At 40.5% G+C, this 22,967-nt stretch overlaps 1 protein-coding gene across 3 annotated transcripts in view; it reads right to left on the reverse strand.

Annotated features, from left to right (window-relative positions):
- Positions 1-7,071: 7,071 nt before the first annotated feature.
- The window catches only part of LOC111249523 (uncharacterized), a 104,553-nt gene continuing 88,657 nt past the window's right edge, over positions 7,072-22,967 (reverse strand). For 2 of the 3 annotated variants that reach the window (XM_086988734.1, XM_022803508.2), the window contains 6 exons: positions 21,008-21,117; positions 16,948-17,183; positions 11,928-12,048; positions 11,213-11,358; positions 10,327-10,538; positions 7,072-9,702 (listed from right to left, as the gene is read on the reverse strand). In XM_086988734.1, the coding sequence (XP_086844860.1) occupies positions 9,633-9,702; positions 10,327-10,538; positions 11,213-11,358; positions 11,928-12,048; positions 16,948-17,183; positions 21,008-21,117 (895 nt within the window). In that variant the 3' untranslated portion in view covers positions 7,072-9,632. The remainder of the gene's footprint in view (positions 9,703-10,326; positions 10,539-11,212; positions 11,359-11,927; positions 12,049-16,947; positions 17,184-21,007; positions 21,118-22,967) is intronic. The other variant, XM_022803509.2, reaches the window with a different exon arrangement.

A 22,967-nucleotide genomic window follows, 5' to 3' on the forward strand; every position in this document is an offset into this window, starting at 1 on the left:
CGTTGGTGAACGGGTGGACGGCGGCCGCCAAGCCCATGCTGCAAGCAAGGAGAAGACGCTGACAAAATGATAATAGCAAACTGCTGTGATGAATAGATAGTGTGTACAGATAGGACGGGGTGAGAGGTGATCAGCGGACGAGGCCGTTCGTGGTAGTTACAGCTGCCTGGAAGAATCACCTGTTTAGTTAAATAGCATAATTAAAAAAAAAAAAAGAAAAGAACAACAACAAAGCTATTAACCTGAGTTAGTTTCTGGAAGCTTGCTTTTTCGCCATTGTACGCACTCGTCCTCTAATTGTTCGATTAAAAACGCCACCAATTAGGCTAGTCCAAAGTAATCTTGAAGAGCTAAATCCATTGAATGTACCTCCACTTAATGAAATAGAGGTTTCGCGATGTACACGGCGCCGACGCGTTCGTTCTTAAAGATAAACTCGTGAAAATCTATTGGATTTATTTCGGCGTATTTTTTGATCAGATAGAAGAAACGTGTACGGTCATCTCGTTGGCCGGCTGAATGCAACGTACGTATATCTGTTCCTTGTGATTAGGATGTGGCGCCGCCAGTGGATCAGTTAGTTCATTTTTCAATGTTAGCTTTCTCCTTCCTCTTGTTATTGGTTACATTTTTTTTGTCTATCCAAATGGCGTGGCATAGATTCAACTGACGCAATCCCTCCTGTAGGAATGGTCATATCTCAGACTTTGGCGGGAGGTTCACGCAACCCCGATGTGTAGGTCATCATATAGAAAGGTCAAACACGAAGGCAGAAGACTACCTGATGTCAGTGTTTGATCACAGTAGAACTGGACAATAAGCTTTGTTTAAGGACAGAGAGAAGGGTACGCCTTTACCAACGACATCATATTACCTAGTGACTATAGTAGAAGCTGTACTTTGACCTGCGAAAAAGCCGGAAAGTGTCAATTGTTTTGCACTTACCCCTCATCCATCGTGGGGCTGATTTTCATTTGAGCGATTTTAGCTCCCGTACTGTTTAATACTATGCTTACCTAGTAACTGGAAGTTACTAGGTAAGCATACCTAGTTTGGTTTATTTGTTATGTATTTGAATAGAAGCGAAACTGCATACGTTGGCAATTTTGGCACTATGGGTGGGAGGCAAAACGGCATTGATCCTGATCCAAAGAAACATATGAAGAAGACCAGAAAATGACTGCTGGTAAACTAATTACCATTGCAGCATTTGTGTCAACCCACTTGTCAGCTACTCTGCTAATACATATATATTTTCCTTTAATACACCATGTAAATTAGTCTCAAATGAATGCGTTCAAGGTAACGGAATAAGTTTCAAATGATGAAAAACTATAAAAAAAACATTAAATAGAATGGATTGAAGTTAGCTAAATAAGATAACAGAACTAAAGATCTCCGCTATTCGTAAAACCTGGTTTCTTTTCCGATGCTACTTCTCACCCAGATGTTTCGAGTTGTACGTCCGGCTCTCTCCCGGTCACCTATACCGTAGCGTGTTCCTAAGATTAACAAGCACGTCGGTTATCCGCTATAGCTGTTCTAACCGGATTGTTTGCCGTGTGCTATAACGCCGACAGACGCCAATAGTAGTAACAAAGATTCCGGTTGCCCCACGTCTTTGGCTTCACCACGGAAGTTTTACCACCGTACATTCAAAGCAATATACCAATGGCTGAGAATAGACTTTCGCCTGGGGTGACATCGTAGAATGTTTACGTCAGCAAATATATTCATTGAGGGTTGGCCACAAAGTATTTCCACATATCTTATATACCATGTGGAATATTCAAGTTCCAGCTTAAGTTGTTCCTATTCGTCACTTAACTACGCATCAAACAACAACAAGCATGTTGAACCCCTACAGTGATTTGCCCAAAAAAATATATTTAGTCGATTATTATCTAAAGCATCTTCTAAATATTTGTTCGATCCTTTTGATATTATGTTGATTCTCGGTTCTGCGAAGGGCTTATCCTGATATAAGGGACGCGCGAATTCATTGGATGCCTCACCATGTGATACTTCACTGTTGACTGTTTTGGCACGGTGCGCACGTTCATGCATTAACAAGCTCCGTTGTTCATTCATATAAACGAACTCTATGCGAGACCAAGTTTTGACTTACGATCGCAATGACGTTATTACTTCCAGGTTTTAAATAAAATCTCGATGATCAAATCTATCCGACTATCTTTTACCAGATAGAAACGTAGCCAGTACTGGCGTTACGACGTATGCCACATGAGTAGAACTATTTCCTGGATACTTCAGCCTGCGAAGTATACAGGAGACTGTGATCAGTCTCGTACAAAATAGTTGACCATACTTCACGAACGATTGCTGGGTATCCTCCGTTTGTCATAAGAAATAATTTTATACAATTCTTAAAGACTATAACAGCAATGTTAGGTAGTTAATAGAGTCGCTACTATATTATTTCCAAACTAATAACATTTATTTTAGTTCTGCCAATAAAAAGGCATCTGTGCAAGGAACAGAGCGAAGCCCTTTGTCGCAGTCGAGGTCAGTTATTAATCTTTTAGGTCGCCAAATAGCCTAGTGCTCTTATAGTGCTGCCGACATTCTGCATTTGGCAAGATGGCTGCAGTCTTGATTGAATTGTCTGAGATTAAATTCCAACCATTGAGAACCACCATAAGAATAAATACCAACCATTTTGCGCGGTAGCTCCTACCTTTGTGGCAGACAGCCTAATCTATCTCAAGGTCTATTTTAGAGACAAGCATGACACTGTCAAACTGATTGGTGCGGTAAGTGCATACAATGGTTCAAGGGTGATTAATTATAGGAATCGCACAGGCCAAAAGATCTGCCCTTTTTAGCAAACGAAGTGTGATTCACGGAAACGAATGTCAGACGATAAGATCGAGATTGTACTAACAATAGGTGGAGAGCTGTATCATATAGAGTGTCAATTTGACGTCTATGCGCTTCGCTGGTGCTTACTTAATTTGGCCTAAAAATTGATTGATTAAAGAAGCTTCGTAGCTCTTTTTTGTTGCTGTTGTTGGTACCTTCGTCATTCGCTAGTTTCCTTTCAAATAAGCTTGGTTCTAACGTACAAGCCTTAAAGCCATGTCGATTTGAAGTGACTGAAACTATTCAAAGATCACTTTTTTTTAGCGGTTTTGTACCAGAATTAGGGATAAAATGCTTTTTCTAAGAGCCCCGCTGTATTCCTGCGTATATCTTACTTATAAAATCCCGTCTACACGGTATTCTATATGGAAAACAAATCGCCCATTATTGTTGAGTAATTTTCCTTTTTATTGGAAAGCATGACTAAGACCTTTTCGTTATCTCAATAGGACGGCGTTGTCTGGGTGGCAAGTGCATAGAATATCTTTCAAGGCGTTACCGTAGTAGGCATAACCAACAAACATGCCATCACGGTGGTACAGATCTCAGCAGCCGCAAAAATGTTTATTGGGTAGCAAATAAGGAATTTAGAAAAATAAAGTGTCATTATTAAGCCTAATAATCGTTTGTGTGGTTGCCATGCCGCTATGAAATTACGTTGGAAGCCCGTGTTAGCTCAGTGGGTAACGTGTTTTGGATCCGTTATGGTCTAGGTTCGAACCCGGGCGTACACAGACTTTGTTTCATGCTTTCCTAATAGAATGCCAAACGGCGATATCCGACGTAACACGAAGAAGTTATAAGTGTGTTAAAGGGGCCTTAGTTATATAGTTGCGGCCAGGTCCTTGGTGCACTATCTAAAATGGCGATTCCGAACACTTGTTGACATAGAGAAAAAAACAAATTGTAATTAAGAAGGAAAACTTAAGTACTTAAATAAGGGTTTTTCTCCGGCGCGGGCTGATTGGGCTTTATCGGTTTGTGCGCTCCGCACTACCGCGGTAATAATCTAGAGATGTATTCTCATACTACTTCGTTTTTCGCTACCCAAGGGGCAAAATGGCCATCGTTTTATAATTTACATCTCTCAAGGCTTTCTCATTATCGATGTGCAGCAAAGTATGTCTCTCACTACGAATTAATCTCTGAGCTACCCGAAAAACCGCTCGAAGGCCTAAATGGCCGCTCATTCAGTCAATCTAAAAGCTACCCTTAACGACGGCGTACTCAGATTTGATTTTCTCCCTAATCTAATCGTTGACAAGCTTTACCCATCTCGTACGTCCTCCATGAGTAGAGAATACGAGTGAAGACTCGAACACTTTAATTGGTCTAGTGGCTTCTTAATTCGATTACATCTACTCCCAGATTCACTGAACAGGAGGTTCTATCCTCGATCCTCTTCATCGAGGAGGTATAGGTGGTGGATAAACACTGCATGTTCAGAATGCGTTCTCTCTAACGGTCTACTAATGGATGTGCGGGTTTGCAACGCGAAGAGACAATGGCACATTTTACCATAATGTATGGTTGAACTTGTTCTTCCTAAAAAGGCGAACTAATAAGCAGAAACAGATTAGTACTTATCCACGTCTTAAGTGGTGGATCTTTAAGTTCGAATACGGAAAACATCGGTTAAGGATGATCCAGTAACGAGACGTATTTTACCGCATTTCATATGACGATTATTCAGAACAGCTTCCGTCGCTTCCCTGTTTTGCTCACAACCCTTAAGGAAAAAAACCAATGCTATTATAACAAATGTATAACATAACTTAAACAGGATATATAGCTAAATGAGGCCAGTCACAACTAAGGTACTGCCATCGGACCTCTGAAACCATGCAAAACTTTTATTAATGACACAGAAAATCAATCCATATCTAACGTGACGGCCATTCAGTACTATATTCATCAATCAGTAATTTACCTACTAATTTACATTCAACTACAATTCTTGGCCTGTTGAAGGTCGATTAAGCGGTACTTTTTTTTTTTTTTTTTTATCAGTACAATTCGCTCTGAAGCCCTCGCTGTCGAGGCGAGTTTGAGTATATATTTTGGCAGTGACATGCGTTAGATTTGTTATTGCTACGTCTAAGCTTATATATAACAAACATACAAAATAATCGTTTGTCAAATGTCTGAAAAAGAAGTTGTTGTTTTAAGTTATGCCAATATCATATACTAGACGAGCGATGTGATAGTACAAAGCTTTCTCACGTGGACATATTGAGGTTTTGCCGAAACATTGTCTATTCAGCGCAAATATCTGTTAAGCCCAAGAGGAGTTAATTACCTCGTTATCTAAATCGATGTGTGTTATGCTTTGTCTTCATGTTGTCCATTGTAGTTACATTATCTAATTTACTTTCAAGAAGATATCTAGAAGTTACCTAGATAGACATACATATCATATGCGTACACGTATTCACCATAAGTCTGTCACGAATGCTCGAAGAAGATATGAACTTTCCACCCGTGTTTTTACCTGACCGCCGTTTAATGGCCGTTTAAGGAATTAAATTTATAAAGTTTTCCTCATTTCACATAATCTCTCGGCGCTGGCCGAACTCTATACACGTTAGAAGACATTTTTTTTGAGCCTGAAACCGATACCCTAGTTTTTCAAATTTTCAATGTGGCTCCTAAAAATCCGAGAAGGATTTCCGTTAAGTAAATCAGAACACCTCAATGGGACTCGAAAGGCTCAAAAGGCCATTTTTAATACACTTGTATGCATAAAAAGATGTTCTGAAGAGAAAGATATGAACTGTAAATTGGGCTGCTGTCCAGACAAGCTCGAACGGTTTTATTGAAACCTCTTCCTGTTGTTTTAGACCTTTTGGACCTTCTGTTATAGGTGTTTTGCGACCTGCTATTAAACCTCAGCTGAAGTTTTTTGCGTGCAGCATGATTAGCGACATTTCACTAGGCTGATCATTTCGAATATCCTTCCACGATGGGTTTTATTAAACAGTAACTTGTGCATTAGAGAAAAGCGATCTTGGAAGTACTTCCGAGAGATTTAGAACTTAAACTGTAAAACTGAGGCTGTGATCGTAGTGAATGGTTGTTATATCGAATAAGGTTCACATGTAGAAAAATGTATTGAAAAGTGCTATAGCTTATGCATAAACGAATGGTTGTTTAACCTCATGGGTTCTAACCCCGCCCAATTCGAATAAACGGAAATGTTTAATGTATCATTAAATAATAAAAGTCGATAGAAATTAAGCGTCGGTAAAATGGAGTATAGTACACAAATACACAGTATTCCTTGGAATTATGTTTAGTTCAAGATGGCAGCCCATTCTCACAGACCACTGGGTGCTTGTATTTGTGGGACTTGAAACGATCGTCGAAGAGACCTAAACAATCACCGGCTTGGCGATTCGTGTTTCCTTGAAGTGATACTATATATATATATATATAATGCAAGAGTAAAATATTTACGAAGGCTATTTGTTTTTCATTCAGAAGGAAAATTCCTGTCGAGACTTCGAAATTGTGATATCCGTTAAGTCCAGGGTAAGGCCAAATATTTGTATATCGTTTATTAAGCACTTACTACACGATAACTGATTTCGTAATCAGATAAATCATGCAACTTCGTAACAGCTGAAGTAGTCGTTGTACTTACGGAAAGCTTTCAAATGCACCCAGCATGCAGTATGTTAATTCTGTTTTATCCGCGGTTACAGACTTAATTTGTTGACACTGCATGTATCAGCACTGAAACTTGTTACATCCAGCAGCCTACAATTACAGAAAAAGTGATAAAGTCTCTATGATGGAAGACAAATAACTTCTATTTCTACGGAACATCACCTAAACATATGACTAAACACCACAATGCGTCTTTCGCGGCATCGAATAGCGTCCGTTCTGAGTATCTTCACTTTTGATATCTTCCTTTCATGATTGTATTCCTCTTTGAAAGAAATAATTTAAGTAACGTTTATCTAACTTCTTTACCGGACTAATACCTTTTCACTTCTCTAGTGTCAACCTACGTTGGCCTTACCGATTACAGCGCCGAGAAGCATTAAGCCCGTTCAAGACACCTTGTCCCTGTCTTGTATGCTTGCTACTCCTGGTATTTTGCAGGACTCGCTATGGACGACTATTGTTTATCATGATACTATATAAACAACTTCGCGCATATATAATAGAAACAAGTTGAACTCATGTTTTAGTAATCTACCATTTATTTATCATTGTATGTCGTTAAATTATGCCATCGAATACATTATCTTCCTTCAAAGTAGGAAAAATATAGTTGCGTCTTGTGTTTGGTTCATCGTTTTGCCGTTGAATCAGTTTACCGCCGCGATCAATCTTACGTTGAGCAGATATATAGTGCGCTATACAAAAATACTACAAACTGAACAATTATCTCACCGCTCTATATCTTCATTAACATAATTCTGCTCATCGGTCGATCGCGGAAAAATTAGCGAGTATTTTTCTAAAGGATTCTGTGAGGACCGAGACATTTTGAGGAGGCAGAAGGATACGAAAATTCGGTGCTCAGTTGTCGTTGCTAGAATTGACGGAGTTATCGTTAGGTTTTATTTAGTTATGTGAACTTCTATTAGATAATCCAATTAGAGATTACAACAATTTATCATACATATGTATGTGATAATTTTTCTATTATTTTTTCCATGCGTTTACCCTGCCGGAAGTTCGGACATGACGTTGCTACAGGCAGACATGACATGATCAATGTCCTTCCCTCAGGTCCACAAAGATGTTCCTTTGCCCAACAGTTCAAATCGACGTTGTTCGAATACTCGTGTCGCGTTTAGGACCGTACTCGTTCTTTGCCTACGGCTAACTGCTAACTTTATTTAGCGCAGTGTGTTCATCATTATCAGTGTGATTTTCTTCGTTTTCTACCAATGAAATAGCTATCATTAAAGCAGATCTTCATATTATTGTATTGGTGGCTTTATTATTTTATTTGATGCGGTCTATCTGTCGTTCGTGACACCGGCAACACGCTCTACGTAGCCGGGAGTACAACAATTAGGACTAGGTTAACATTGCGTTAATCGCATATTTTGTATTGGCTCGACATAAACGTCCTATCTACGATCGTCATCACCGTGAGCCATCATTTACGAAAGCTGATGAATGGATGCATTCGCTCATATTAGATAATGTCACTCGCTGTTACTCTTACAGTTCGATCATAGATAGCTTCCTTATAGATTAACGTAACTAAAGTTCAGGTCTGATCCATATCAACATTTCCTAACTAGTTAACAAATATTATTCGTTACTTGTATGTGGCTATCTATGATCGCTTTGGTCGTATTAGTCTTCTAAAAGACACGCACGTAAACGCACGCACGCACGCACGCACGCACGCGCGCACATATTCACACACCCGTGCACACGCACAGATACACGCACACAAACATAAACAAAGTACACTCCCAATTTACATGGCCAATGATGCGGCATCCTATGCATATACCTATATCTGATCGGCTTTTGGCTTCCTCTGTCTTCCCGTATCCTTCTATCTCTTTTTTCCTTTTAACTTACCGTTATCATTTTATGAAGCATACGACATAGTTAGACAATCAGGCTTGACAATGATACACATCTGAATATTTAATAGTCAAACTCGGAAAATTGTTTTGTCCTTTCCCCGGCTTTTAAGCCCACGTTTTGGTGCTGCACCAAAATAGCCTATATTGCCTCATTCTGATGGGAGATTTTTGACATGTTCGATATCCTCATCTGCCTGTCTCATCCAACATTCTAAACCGCCATTAAGCATGAGCAACTTCAGTGGCTTCTTAGGTGATGGTCAAAATATAAGGTCGCCCTTAGCTGTCACCTTTATCCTTTTTCGTGAAGATGCCCATTTCTCATTCTAGAGCAGCAAAGACGTATCCATAAGCGTTAGGACAAAGATCTACGATCGAAATCTACGTTCGCAGAATAGCTTTCGCAAGCTTACAAGCAATTCGTTAATATAGTAGTTAGGTGAGCTCGGCGTTACTGGTCGACTATTAATAGTTTCCTGTATATATTATGATTGAGTTATTTTTGATCCGATGGTAGTAAGCTCAAGGCCCGGATGCACCCGGAGGATGGCTACATTTAGCAGTTCGTTCTGTGCAAATGCATCTATCTGCCTGTTTGTGTTCGCTTGTGTGTCACGCTTCGCTTCCAACAACAATAACAACAAAAAATCACGAATCCAAAACGCTTTGACACGCAATTTGGCACAGTCCACATTAACAGAAATGTCTGTTGACGTTTCAGTGTGACGTCTGTCGCCAACGAACATGAACAGTCGATAAATTCGTAAAAAGAACGAGAAGAACTGAGACCAACCGCAAGAATCATCGTTGTTGCTTTTTACCGTGGGTGCTGTTTTTAGCCGCAATTTAACTTTTCCTTGTAACTTCCTCTAGCGTCGGAACTCGTGGCACAGATTGCTAGGTGCGCCTTTACTCAACCTGAAAATCTACTGTACGGTATGAATTTCATGACGATGAGTTCGTCTGTCGGTGTATGTACAACATTTACATGAGGTGTAAGAGTGTAAAGGTTAGTTGTCTCTCATGAGTGATAATTTCAGTCCAACAAAAGATGGCGCTGATCCGGTTGACCTGCTGACGTTGGTCGGTTCTTGTAGGCGACTGCGCCTATAAGAACAGTTTTGACCGGACTCGTACACCGACACTCAAACGCCAAATTCATTCATTCGTCTAATTTGTAATTTAGTGGTAACCTCCATTAGACATTCCATAATGACTTCGATGCGGATCCTTTGATGATCGCTGTGAGTACCTTTAATAGCAGAACCAATCAACCAAAAAAATGATCGATATCAGTAGATTTTGATTGAGGGTTACGTTTGTGGTTGTCGGATTCTTGACAAGTTCTGGCGTCATTGCAAAAAAACTGCAAGTAGAACTTTTTTTTCCCCCTAACTTAATCACTTTTGATATAAATCTACGAAAATACATATGACCTTGAAGCCGGCTTTGTCTGATAAGTATTTTTCGCTTTCGTGAAACGAACGAAGTGAAAGGAACTTCAAAAAAATCAAAACTCCGATGTCCTGTTTAAAATTACGCGCTGAACTAAGGGCCAGTAAGAGTTACTAACTAACTAGCTATCTAGCTTTCATCAACAATTTCGCGACAACGGCGACTGTTTCAAGTCGTAGGGACTGCCGAAGATTAAGGCCAAAGGTTCGACATTCTGACACACTTATTAAACACTTAGAAATTATTGAAGAAATGTAAAAAGTAATAGCCTACAACAAGGACATGCATTAATGTCTTACGGTTCCATACGAGACGGTATATATCATTACGTACGCGCTTTAATTAGGTACTTTGCTCAATTTCTAATGATGTGTATGTGAATTGATCGAGGATTGATTTGAACATTTTACTCGCAGTTTACCTGGAATGCGGTCTCGAATGTACCGTCGTGTAATGATCGCTAGCGTTTGAGATGTGACTTCGTCCTCCGAGAGTATTCACTCCGTAAGCCGATTGCTGAGGCTGTTGCTTGTGCAAGGTCGTGTGCGAGCCATAGTGAGAAGCTGGATAATACGATCCGCCTTTGTACGGGTCGTAATCTTCGATTTCCGACGACTCCTTTTCTTCGACCTGCTTTTATCGAGACAGAGAAAACAAGGGGCAGAGTACGTGTCAACGTCGTAGCTAAGTCGTAGGCGTATGCGCTTTCTCAACGACCCGAACAATATAACGGGCCGTCCCTAGGTCCTAAAAACAAAATATAAGGCTCAGCTTCTACTGGCCATGCGAGTATGCCCTTCTTGGCTAATCCTTACGAGACGCTTTTGTGTGGATAACCCATTGTTGATGCGTATGATTTGACGTACCCTGGCATCGTGATTCGATCGAACGAACGTATAGAATAGGGCGGACAACGAATTTACGACATCCAGCGTAATACGCCGCTAGATTCGGTACAACGTTCCAATATCTCATGGATAGGAGATAAGTGGCGATATCTACTAGCTGTCTCGAAGTTACTTCATCCAGTAAGAGAGTGACGGACGTTAGTTTATTGATAACAATCAAAATACTTTCTTTGGGATATTTGCCTCTAACATGAACGTGAACACGCATACTGTCGTATTTGGCCATAGGATTTTGATGGCTAGCCCCTATAACGGAAAATCGTCCCGTTCACGTAAAACAACCTTAGTTATATTTTTATTAATACCTTACAATATAAAAATTACGTCAATCTATTGACATTATAATGAAATATTTAAATACTTCACACGTATATTAATTATTACAGAAGCAAATCGTACCTCTGTATTGACGCACGAGCAGGTCAGCGATGAACAAAGGAAGATGTTGACAATTAACATAATCAACAGTAGAATAGCCAACGCAATACAGAGTCCAATGAGCCATGGGAAACGCCACTCGGTGCATTCGCGCAGGGGGCTAGCGACTGATTAAATAAAAACAGCAAACCATCCCAGTTATATACTATACAGTATCTAATCATTTCTCCAATAACTAGTACAGATAAAGTATCATACAACAATGTGTAAATATAGAGTCGTGTTGGCAAGCCTAATAATAGAAGAGCATAAAGCTTCAGCGAAGCTTGATCTAGTCGAAAATAGCTGCGTAAATATAGATCGATCTGTGCTATAGATGCACGTAAGTACATTATATATCACTGAAACACGTATACACACCACGTGAACGTAACACAAAAAAAGTTCTGCTTCCGAGGGAAACGCACTCCTCAATCGAAAGAGGAAGTCCTGGCTGCTTCGTTCCAGGCGTTTACGTGTCATCATTCCGGCCATATATGTAGAGTACTTTAGCGTCTTTCCTCAACAACACCCGCAACAGCGGCACAATGCAGCCATTGCTGAATAATACTTCATTGTAATTTATCATTGAACAGTTACCGATAGCTTTTGTGCATTCGTTGGCATGAAAGCGCCATGCCAATGCTTCAGCCGTAGCTGCATATATACAAAAGTAACAGTTGTCAGTTTCACTTACTTGACGCTTGCCCCGGTTCCACAACAAACACGGAGGTTGACGCGGACAAAGAGCTTTCGGCTTCGCGACCTTTGCCCGCGGCCCCCTTGGTAGTGACGGTCTCACGAGGCTGACACGAGTTCTGCAAAGGAATGACACGAGGTAACAAGCGAATAAATAAATTAATAACGGCCTAACGCAGAACATGGCTCGACTGACGTTACATGTTGGTTGCGTTTATGCTAGAACAAGCGCCGCTAGAGAATAACGTATCGTTTCTTGATGTCAAGCTTGACGTAGGCTGGTTCACAACACCAAAACGATATTACAATAAATTAGGAGAGTCAAATAGAAAAAATAAGATTACCGCTAGTGCGCTACAGCTTAATTGATGAATAAACTTATAGCGTGATCTTTTCTTGCGATCCGGAAATTTTCCTCTAGTACAAGAATCTTCATTTGAATCTCAATAGATATCGCTCTACCAATTCTAACGTACCATACAAATACATATAGAGCAAATCAAAATCATTGCGCGCTTACTGCAAACGCAGACGTTATTTTCGTCTTAATTATTATTAATAAAACATATTCAGACCGCGCGCGGAACGCCCTCGATAACGGCAACTACGGTATAATGGTGTTCTGTCTCTACTATAGCGCTATACTCGTAGGTCAGTGACGGAACGTCGCGACGATCCCATATGACAAAGCAACTGCCCACCTCTATAACAAAAATTATCTCATTATCGATGTACTTAATTAATCTTATCGATAGTTCGTCGTCACATCATTTGGCTCGATCAATAAAAATATGCCGAATCATACAAACTATTGCATAGGCGTCAGGCAATCATGGCGGCTTTGCTTTCGGTGGTGTCCAGGCTCAATGGTTACTTCGTATCAATGAATTGAAAACTTTACGAGATAACAGTATTGCAATACAAACAAGCGATGAAGGCCATCATCTATTTCGCGAAACAGTGATAGATTGAAGTTGATGAAAATGATATATGTCGCTTGTCAATCATTATCAGTGACCGCATCGCCGCGTGACGCAATACTAGACGACGCCTAAGATGGACTAGCTGAATTACGTCCGCTTTTTCATGGTCTGACCGGACAGCAAACCCCATTATGGCTTGTTCTCGCCGTCCAGTTTCTGCGCAGTACTCTGACCGCTGGTCGAACAGCCGCTTACAACTGTGAACTATACGAGATCGAAAGCATGAACTAGAGAAAAAGCGTCCCAAACGAAGCCGGTGGCATTTTTTATATTGATATCGTTCTAATATGGTTACATTAGTAGATGAACGTAAGGACCGCTCGTGGCTACCTATGCTTTGCCAGCGTCCAGGGATGCTGCATCGCTACTGCAATTGCTAATGCCATCTAACTGCTCGTATCCTGTGCAGGCGGTAACGCGTATTACTTTAATTATTCTGAATATTTCCTTTTTCCTTTCGTCCCAATCCTCTTTGTCCCGTTTCATGCCGTCATATTATCTATATGTGATCTGATTTGCTTATCTGCAATTGCCAGGATAGCTTTAACTTCCGATAACCTTAAATGAGCAGAATCTGTAGTTAGCTTCAAACGCGACACCGGCCACTGTTCGATTGGCAATTGATTGACTGACTGAATTATTTGGCGAATAGAATTAAGCGATTCCTTGAACATTGATAGGTCCTTATTATAGTGCGTAGGTAATAAATTTGAAATTTTTGAAGTCTACAAGTATGAAAATATCAAACCTTAGCGTCCATTACGCTCAAATGCTTGATTTTTCATCTACTTATGTTTTCGACTAGACAGTTCTATATGGATAGATACTGACATATACGAACGCGAGAAACATACTTTTTGTTTTATATGATTTTACACGGCCAAAAGATGGCTTCGCTCGAGTCATAAGAGATGATGTTGGTATATGTATGTATAACGCAACCAAAATATTACTAGCCCATCTACTAAGTGTCTACATTTATTATCTATAAAAAGGTATTTTCATCCTATTACTTAGCATGGCAAACAATATAGACGGGCTGAGGCAGATAGAAAGTAGCCTAGTTTTTTTTTGTAGTCGGCCCTCTGTCACTTCTTTAGAAAATAGCCGCCACTTATAGAAGTCTCTAGTCATACCAGATAGTAACAGACAGCGAGTTGCACAATGAAAAGTCAACAACAAACGATATTCAGCGAGGGAAAACTAACCTTTTTTTTAACCTTGTTTTCTCTTGCTCATTGCAACAGCAAGAGTGCGACGATGTCTTAGCGTCTTAGGATGTCTTAGGACGTGCGTCGACACAAGTTCGCTTCACATGGCCACTAAGATTTTTTTAAGTTAGCAGAACGAACAAAACGAAGATATTGTGTGTACATACAAACAAAGCCATACATATGCACGCTGATACACAGCGCACATGAACCCACAGCTATGATCACTGACAACGTATAGTCTGTACACATGGCATATGCGTTTGCAAAAATGAAAATTACTAAAGAACAAAAGGAAAGAAAAGCATACGCTCTGCTAACAGAAAAAAACAATGCCAGCACCAATGGGCCGTCCAATGCAGGAGACGATAGGCAAAACCAAGACTGTACGCATGGTGTACTGGATCTGGTCGATATAAACAGCTTGGCTTGTAAACTGTAATAATGCGTCCGCGTTGGGGCACCGCCGTATAAGCGTTTTGTCGGCCATCGCGACTTCAGCAACCAAAAGCGAACGGGGGTTCGGCGTCGTCGACGAGAAGCGGAGGTTATCCTTTATGTACGCGGACGGAACTAATCAGCTTCGTTCGTCGTGAGGCGGCCAATCGCCAACATCGCCTCCGGCCCGATGTCACCGGATGCGTGGACACTTGGACCGGCAGTTAGATAAAACATCGCCTATGGCGTCCCACTATTATTCGCCCATTAAACCCGAGCGATAATCGTTCGTTTGGGTATTCCTTGTTCGTTGCAATGAATTTTGGCAAAAAAAATCGCTTCTCTAACTTCATCTTCTTCTTCATCGTCGTCTTTTTCCTGCAGCTGCATTTCTGCCATCGGTACATCAACTTCGGATTTGTTACCGGACTAGGCAGTAAAAAGCGTGTGTTTTAAAATACCCGTCGCACGGTCGCGCGCACTCCAGATGTGCTCATCCTTCTGGCCAGCGAAGCGTCGTCATCGACGAAGCTCGTGCTGAGCAAACAGAAAGACAAACTAAGCTCTCAGTTTGTCTTTCTTTCTTTCCAAATAGTTTTTTTTCCAGATGAATAGCCGGCGCTTTGTTCCAGCTGCAGTGTGACGGTATGCGACTTTTATCTGCGTCAAGGCATCGCTTCTGGTAGAGCGGGCCTGCTGTTGATTCCGTCCCATGCTTGATGCAGCGACTGTGCATGCCTCTAATTCTGTTGTTGCTGTTGCTATTGTTGCGTATATATATACACACGAATCCGTAGCCGCACTGGCACGACAATGTTATATAATTGCAATTTTTTAGAAAATTCAGGGGAAGACGTCACGGTTATGCTGGGCTGTTATCGTCGGCATTGTCAACACCATCCACTTGTAGCTAGGATACTAGCGATTAAGAGGAGAATTGAACAGGAGAGAAAAATGTGGGCATGACGCAGCGGTCAGACCCGGGTAGTTCTTAAGACTTTTTTTCGAACTTTTGTAGCGTTGGCGATTGGTTTGTATTCAGCTGTGCTAAGGTCTGTGGGGAAGACATGGAACAAAGCCGGTGAATTGAGATGATCGTTCGGGTCTGGCGTAGCACGGCTGACACGGGCGATACACGTTCCGATCGCATTGAAGTAAGAAACGCAACCGGGGGTTTCCAAGAATGAACAAACGTTCGACTGGTGACGGTGATTGGGGTGGCAGCGGCAACAGTGTGCGCGGCTAAGCTGTACAACTTCGAACAGAAGGCAAGTTATTTTTCCACATTGGAAAAATTTATCGCGTAAGCCAAGATTTTTGTGATGGATAACAAGATATTTTCATTCGAAGCACAACCTGACCTAGGACGAACAATAGTTGTTTCACGTAAAATATTCTTTCAAGATATCGGGGCAAGAACTTAGCAAATGAAGCTGCTTGCTTCTGAACGGCAGGAACGTTTCGTTGCCATTTTACGTAAAGACCTTTCATACGATTCAATACCTTCATCCGAAAATTACAATTACGTTCACTCTTCAGCAGAGGATTATCGTTCGGGCTAGACAAAAAGGCTTGCACCTCCTAGGAGCTACGGTCGATGCCTTTGCCTAGCAAGTTGCCAAAAGCTGATTCTATCATAAACGAACGCATGTAATGAAACGAATTCGTTGAAGCATCATTGAAGAGAGGAAAAAAAGTACTTTTTCTAAATCTTTCTAGGGGATACAACTTTTGCGTGTAAATCGATGGAACTCCATGATGCATGTGAATCTTAGCTTAATAAGCGTGAACGTTTTTACCGCACTATTATTGAACAATAGTAACAACATCAACAATTGCCTGCGCCCATTTGGTCAGACCCACCCGCCCTTGCAACTACGCAGCGTAAAATGTTGACAAGGGCGTATGGGGAAATTTCGCCCTCGTTTTGTCACGAACTTCAGCGAGACGGGACTGTGAACTCATTACTGTTTACTTTGTTCGTACATCAAGAAAATATGCTATTTTTGTCCTAGTAAATAGTTTCAATATACGAGTATATAGTAACTTGAAAGTTGTGTATAAGGTGCTCTTCTTATTTAGATTTTTAATCAAGACAATACAGAAGTATAGATATATACGAGGCTTTGAAATGAATATTCTTATTCGTTTGTTGGCTTTCGTTATTGGATTATTAAATAACAGCGAAAAAAAAAAAAAAAAAAACTATGAAAAAATTGCTTCGTATCTTTATCAAAAGCGAAATTTTCACTGCAAACGTTTTATCGTACGGCAAAGAAAAGGACTAAATAAATAATCCAATATCCAACATAATTTGTGACACCGTCTTCCGTCTTTCTTTGCGATACAAATATTTTTCTATTACACAATCACTTCGAATACACACCTCTGGACATTCGTTCTCGCCGGAACAAACGAACACATCGCACTGGACGTGGATCTTGTTCGATTCGGGAAACTTAAATTTTGCATTAAGTTCTGCCTCCGCATAATCCTTATCCTCAACAAACTTGAACGATTCAACAAAGTTTGCTATAGAACAACCTTTCCTATCGATGAACTCGACATCGGAGTGGTTTGCGGAGAACGCAAAGCATGACCGAACCCGGATACCACTCACACCTGGAATTGAGCAAGACGAAATGAACAAATGCTGCCTTTTACAGCCACCTTCTCTCAATCATACTGACACGCATACGGCTGCTCTATTTACCTACAGATGATTCATTGACGTGTACTATAGTTACAGACGTATTTTTGACTACAAGCGTTACATTAGTGCGATTTTGATGCAGACATTCATAGCCGTAAGGCTGCAGCTATCAGCATCACGAATGCTAGCACAAGCAGTTGCGCGTAAAATTAACGATAACGTGTCCGTTAGTTCGCGCGTCCATTAGTTATTTCCTGCCTAACTGTCCATCATACAAGAAACAAATGATAGCAACAGATGGGGTGGGTATTATATTTTACGAGGGTTGCCGTTATTACTATGAATGTTTGCACGTATCCCTTTTATGCGCCCATTGTGGCATGTCGCATCGTAATCCTATCATAACGTGGCAACATTTGTTAGTTTAGTATCATTCAGTTAAGCTTGTACTGTTGTATCTGAGTGTCTCTGAGCCGCTATCAGTTCACTAATCTTCGTCGGACGAGTCGATACGGGATACTGTCTTTGTGAAATCGGCAAAAGGTTGACAGGACAAAGAAATCGCTAAAGTGATTATTTCCTTTAGGACAACTGCTGCCGTCTCTCGTTTCTGGACTGCTTGATACTACGCTGGACCGCATTTCTAGTCATGGTACAGCAGCGTACATATAACATACATGCATGTATACACGGAGAAGCTGAGTAGTAGCAAACGAAACGAGTTAAGTTTGTTCGATGTTGTCCTTAGCCAATTCAATTTTTAGGTAGAATTTGTCTAACTGGCAGGTCAGACAATACTAATAAAATACTATTATGTTATCCCCGCTTCAAGTAAGGGGCTCTTCAAATAAGATCATTTTCGTATGTATCTGAAATTTTTCTATGTACGTACGTTACTCCTATATGCAAAATATGTAACGTTCGTTCCGACCAGATTAAGTTCTATGTTGAAATACTCGAAGACGTAGACGAGTGATTTCAAATCCTTGTCTTATCACGTTAGTTGTTGATCTCCGCAAGCAACTATATATGGCAAGCGATAGATTTAGGCTCGGTACAAACTGGAACTCTGCACAGACCTGCAAGGGTCACCTTAGCTGAAGTAGGCACTCAGCCCAGTCCTGCTGTAACGGACGCTGGTAACTTGGCACACAATTGCGATTTTAAGGAGTTGTCTCTATGTGAAACTGTGGCAACTGCGTACATCACGTGTACGCCATCTAACTTCAAGCATTTTTTTGATTCCGTATCCGGTGTATGTATACGTCACGTATACGCTGCTCATATTTATGGCATATTTGCCACGATACGCCAGTGATTTTCTGTTTGGGCCCCAGTATCGTTTATATTCGTGTGAGCTTAAGACGACGCTAGTCCTTAATGTCTGTTTACGGTGTCTCGATTTATCGTCGAACAAGCAAGTTTTCGTGGGATAATTCATTGGCAGACTTTTTGTAAGACAACTGAATATGGGTCTTCAAGATGTATTCCCAAGGAACCGCCCCAGGAAAATCCCCTGTTATTTTAATTGTACGTATATCACTTAAATCAAATATGATACTATCGGAACGTAAAGCAAGAACCAAAGCTCAAAGCGAGCGTTACTTGTTTGGCGCGCATAAATTGTATAGTACTTATGTGTCGTTAGCGGAACCCAAACTAACAACCCTCACAAATCAACACCACGGATAAAAATCATAGGGTAAACATCCTTTTCAATTGTGCCTAGCCCAAGTGCTCGTTCGTCAGTCGTCATCCACATAATATTCAATATCTCACTTGTCATAGCAAGCCATTATTAGCAGCAAAAGTCCCGCATAGACTGACGTGTCTAAAACAACCTTAGATAGCTCATCATAGATCATTAGGCTAAATTCCTGCTGGCTGCCGATTCACCCAACTTGTCTTTCTTTGTCATTTAATCCTGGTAGATCTCTCTCACTTTAGCCCTACTTCTACAGCACTTCTCTTGTGAGGCACTAAAAGTAGTGATGAAATTAACTCAGTAGTGAACACATGTACTCAGAATCGATTTATGTTGTTGAAGGTCATTTCCAGCCTCCTCTGAGCGTCAGGGAGGCGGCGACCCACAACACCCTTTGATGACGTTTCTTCCCGTTCTTTATTTGATTTCTGCTAAATTCATTCATTCTATCCATCCGTCCTGCACGCCCTTCAAACAGTGGTCTTCTGATTTAAATAGGTAATAAGACGATCCGTCGTCCCTGCTATCTGGTTCTAAATCGAATAGTGCCAGTGACGTCTTACCAACTATTTCGTCAATAGACGAACATAAGTAAAGAAAAAAAATAAACGGAGACTGCATCATATATGTTTAATACTTATCTAACAAGAGAACTCTTACCAGGAGGAAACATATGAGCCGAAAGTAACTATAATTGAGTGTTGCCGCCTTCCCAGCTGTTCATGCAGAAGGAGTGAAATGCGTTGGAACGACAGACTCGATCAGCTTATACGGATGGCAAACACAGGGGATCAGACGACTACAACGATAGACGAGCAATTAGATTTACACCCTGATCCGTTGATCGGGCCTGGGTAAAGCGACTTCCGGTCATCTGCTGCTGCTACTGCTGCAACCGGCTACAGCAGAAGGTTCCGCTCCTATCTGGCTACAACTGATTCTAATAGTATTAAAGTTATGGCGTTTAATACTGTTTGGTGGTACCCCATGATGCGTAACGGGAACTGGGAAACATCATTAGTAGAATATATGATGATTTTATTATTCGGTACTAAGAGGCCCAGCCCTGCAGATTGGTTGCTGATTGACCTTGGTCAGTAAGCTATGCAGTTTGCGGTATTTGCCTGATATGATCGCAATCTTCATTGTGGCATTGGGCAATATAATCATATTCCCGTAGAATCCCGCTAACGAGTTAGGATATGTTTTGAGTGTGATCTTTTTCTGCTGTTACCTTTGCTGCTTAAGGAATCGCATTACTGGCTAGCAGCTCTTCTACTTGCCACCAAGCATTTTGTATATCTATGCACCTACAATATACCTTTGCATGCACAAGTTCGGCTTCATGCAGGTACGTACTAACTGAACTCATCAAAACAAACACAATTGACACATACACGAACAGCTGCCAGGCTCCTTCGTTTGTGTACCTGGATCGTGTTCTCATCTCCCGTACGACACGTCGATAAGCAAGGATTATTAAGCCGTCTCGGTAATTGACAGCGCCTATAATTATTAAGTGTAAGAGCAAGAAAATGGCTTCAACTGTTTCTACGGTGTAAACTAATTTTCGGAATCACCTTTTCTGTATAGCATCAAAGCGCCGAGGGCTTACCCCAACATGTTTAAAATTTCTTCAGATTATTACCTTGTAGCCATTTAGGGTAAATGCACGGTAACTATGCACGTCAACATTTTAATTGTGACGCATGCTCGCGTAATGGAGTCTATATAGCTGTTGATAAACTCCCCTGGTTTTCCTTGTCAGGTTGAGTGCATATGCTCGTGAAGTGAAGGAAGGCGTCTAATTATCCGTGGTCCTATTTCCTCAGAGTGATTAGTGAGCAAATTTAGCTGACGTATTATTTAGCTGTTACAAATTATGTACAGTTTACTGAGGGTGTTGTCGTAAAACAACTAAATGACATCAAGCTTTCGCAACCAATGAACTACTCTGTTTCTGTTGTTTATCGCTTAACAACTGCCGCTAGACATTGAATTATGTATTCCACCGTATCAACGTTGATTGTTATGCCTACGTATTGCACTTCTACAGAGTTGAAATCTGCTGTAAATTCGGGTACTTACGGCCCGGACCGGAGACGGTTGCCCGTATTTGGTACTTCCTGCCGACGATCAATTCGGGCACCTTTTTACCGTCCTCGATAAAATTCAACGTCACTCGATTTAGCTCGTTCCTAAAAAACAGGAGAAAAATAGGACAAGGCATTCGTTACAAACTACGGCTTCTACTCGTATGGCTCCATAGCGCCAACGATGCATTCACGGAATTGCATAGAAAGTACGTTTGCTGTCGTACATATTTGATTGAATTATAAACTCGATCGCTCTGATATATTACTCAGTATGTTATCATAGGTAGCTCGACGCCCGAGCTGATACTTACCGCAGACAAGTGTTAAACCTATTGAATTTGTAAAGTATTGAGTGACCAGTAAAAATATCCATCCAATATGTCCAACCCAAAAATGGACACGACGTGAGCGAACGTATCAAATTGTATAAGCATGAAAAACATCCACTAGTAAGGCAAGAATCGCCTTCTTCGGATAATTATTATAATTATGATTTTTAATTGTCTCATAATTAGGCCAATATACGATGCTGATTCTCAATAGGCGTTTGCCTGAATAGTGGTAAATTTTACTCACTCAGCTATTATATAACGTTTGCAGTAACCGTAATATTTTATGCTGTTCTTAGTTTATAATTATTATCGGTGCAATAGTATCAGATAAAGAAGCACAGGCCAAAGCACAAATATAAGAATTTGATAAGGCACCTGTTTTTATTTGTGGACAAATATTAACTCTGTCAGGGTTACCAAACCAAGCAAATAAATACCAAGAAATAACACGTACGGATGTGTCAATATGCGGCCTGCAGAAAGGCGTATATTGTGTTGTTTTTTTCTATTCTAATATAAATTGATAACTGGTTCCAATAGTCACTAATTAACTAAATAATAATAAATAATAACTAAATAATAATTAACTAAAAGCAGTGACTGTCAAAATGTGCGTTCCATTTTGATACGCGTTACAGTCACAGCAAAAAGAAGTCGATTGTGATCGGGAGCTGAATTTTCATTTTCTAAATAAAGGAAGATCTGGCATTTGGCGGCATTTGGAACATTTGGCGGCCTTTGGAACATTTGGCGGCATTTGGAACATTTGGCGGCCTTTGGAACATTTGGCGGCATTTTTGAACTACCTCTGAGACATCCGATGTTGACATAAACTTTTAATGCAGTAGATCGAGCGTACATTGTCAACATAGTTTATTCGAAGCTAAAATTTTTTAACATATACATCTGTCAAAATGTGTCGATCTGTGACTTATAATACCATATATAGCTAGAAATATAAAAGACACTGGCATTTATTGCTGATATAGTGCTCCTTTCTGGTACAGCCATTGATAAGCATGCGGCGTGGACGCCGTTCAGTCGAAATAAAAAGAATTTCGTGGTACGTTTTAAGTGGAAACAGTGCACAAATACCTATTTGTGATTTTTCTATGATTTCTCTTGAACTCATTATTATTGCTCTTATTATTGAAGTGACAGCCTACATTCAGGTCTTTGCCTCGTTCAGAAACATGCGTATCCTGCAAATTTACTATATACTCACACTTACGTTCAACGTTTCTATTCACGGATCGTATTTACTTTTCCGGTAGACTCTGAACGTTAGAGATTACGAGCATGTGATGTCTTTCCTTTTTCCGTCTTGGTAACCTATAATATTCTTTTTCCCAGTTTATGTAATAAAACTAATGGCAAAAATACTACTTTTCAGGGATAAACGAATATGTTGAGACGCTTTTTCTCAGGCTGCCTAAACGCTTATAGGTATTACTATTGTTTTGTAAATTAACAAAAGCGCTTTGCTCTGTGAGTTTGATACCCTTGGAGACATAGGAGACAAACGATAACATGCTTTGCATTTACAATACTTCTTTACTAAATCGCCATCTGTTAGCTGATTTACAATCGTCCGATACTAAAATATCAGCGTGGTACAAC

This window comes from Varroa destructor, unplaced genomic scaffold (assembly GCF_002443255.2).
Source record: "Varroa destructor unplaced genomic scaffold, Vdes_3.0 BEIS01000004.1, whole genome shotgun sequence".
In the NCBI taxonomy this organism is placed as follows: Eukaryota; Metazoa; Arthropoda; class Arachnida; order Mesostigmata; family Varroidae; genus Varroa; species Varroa destructor.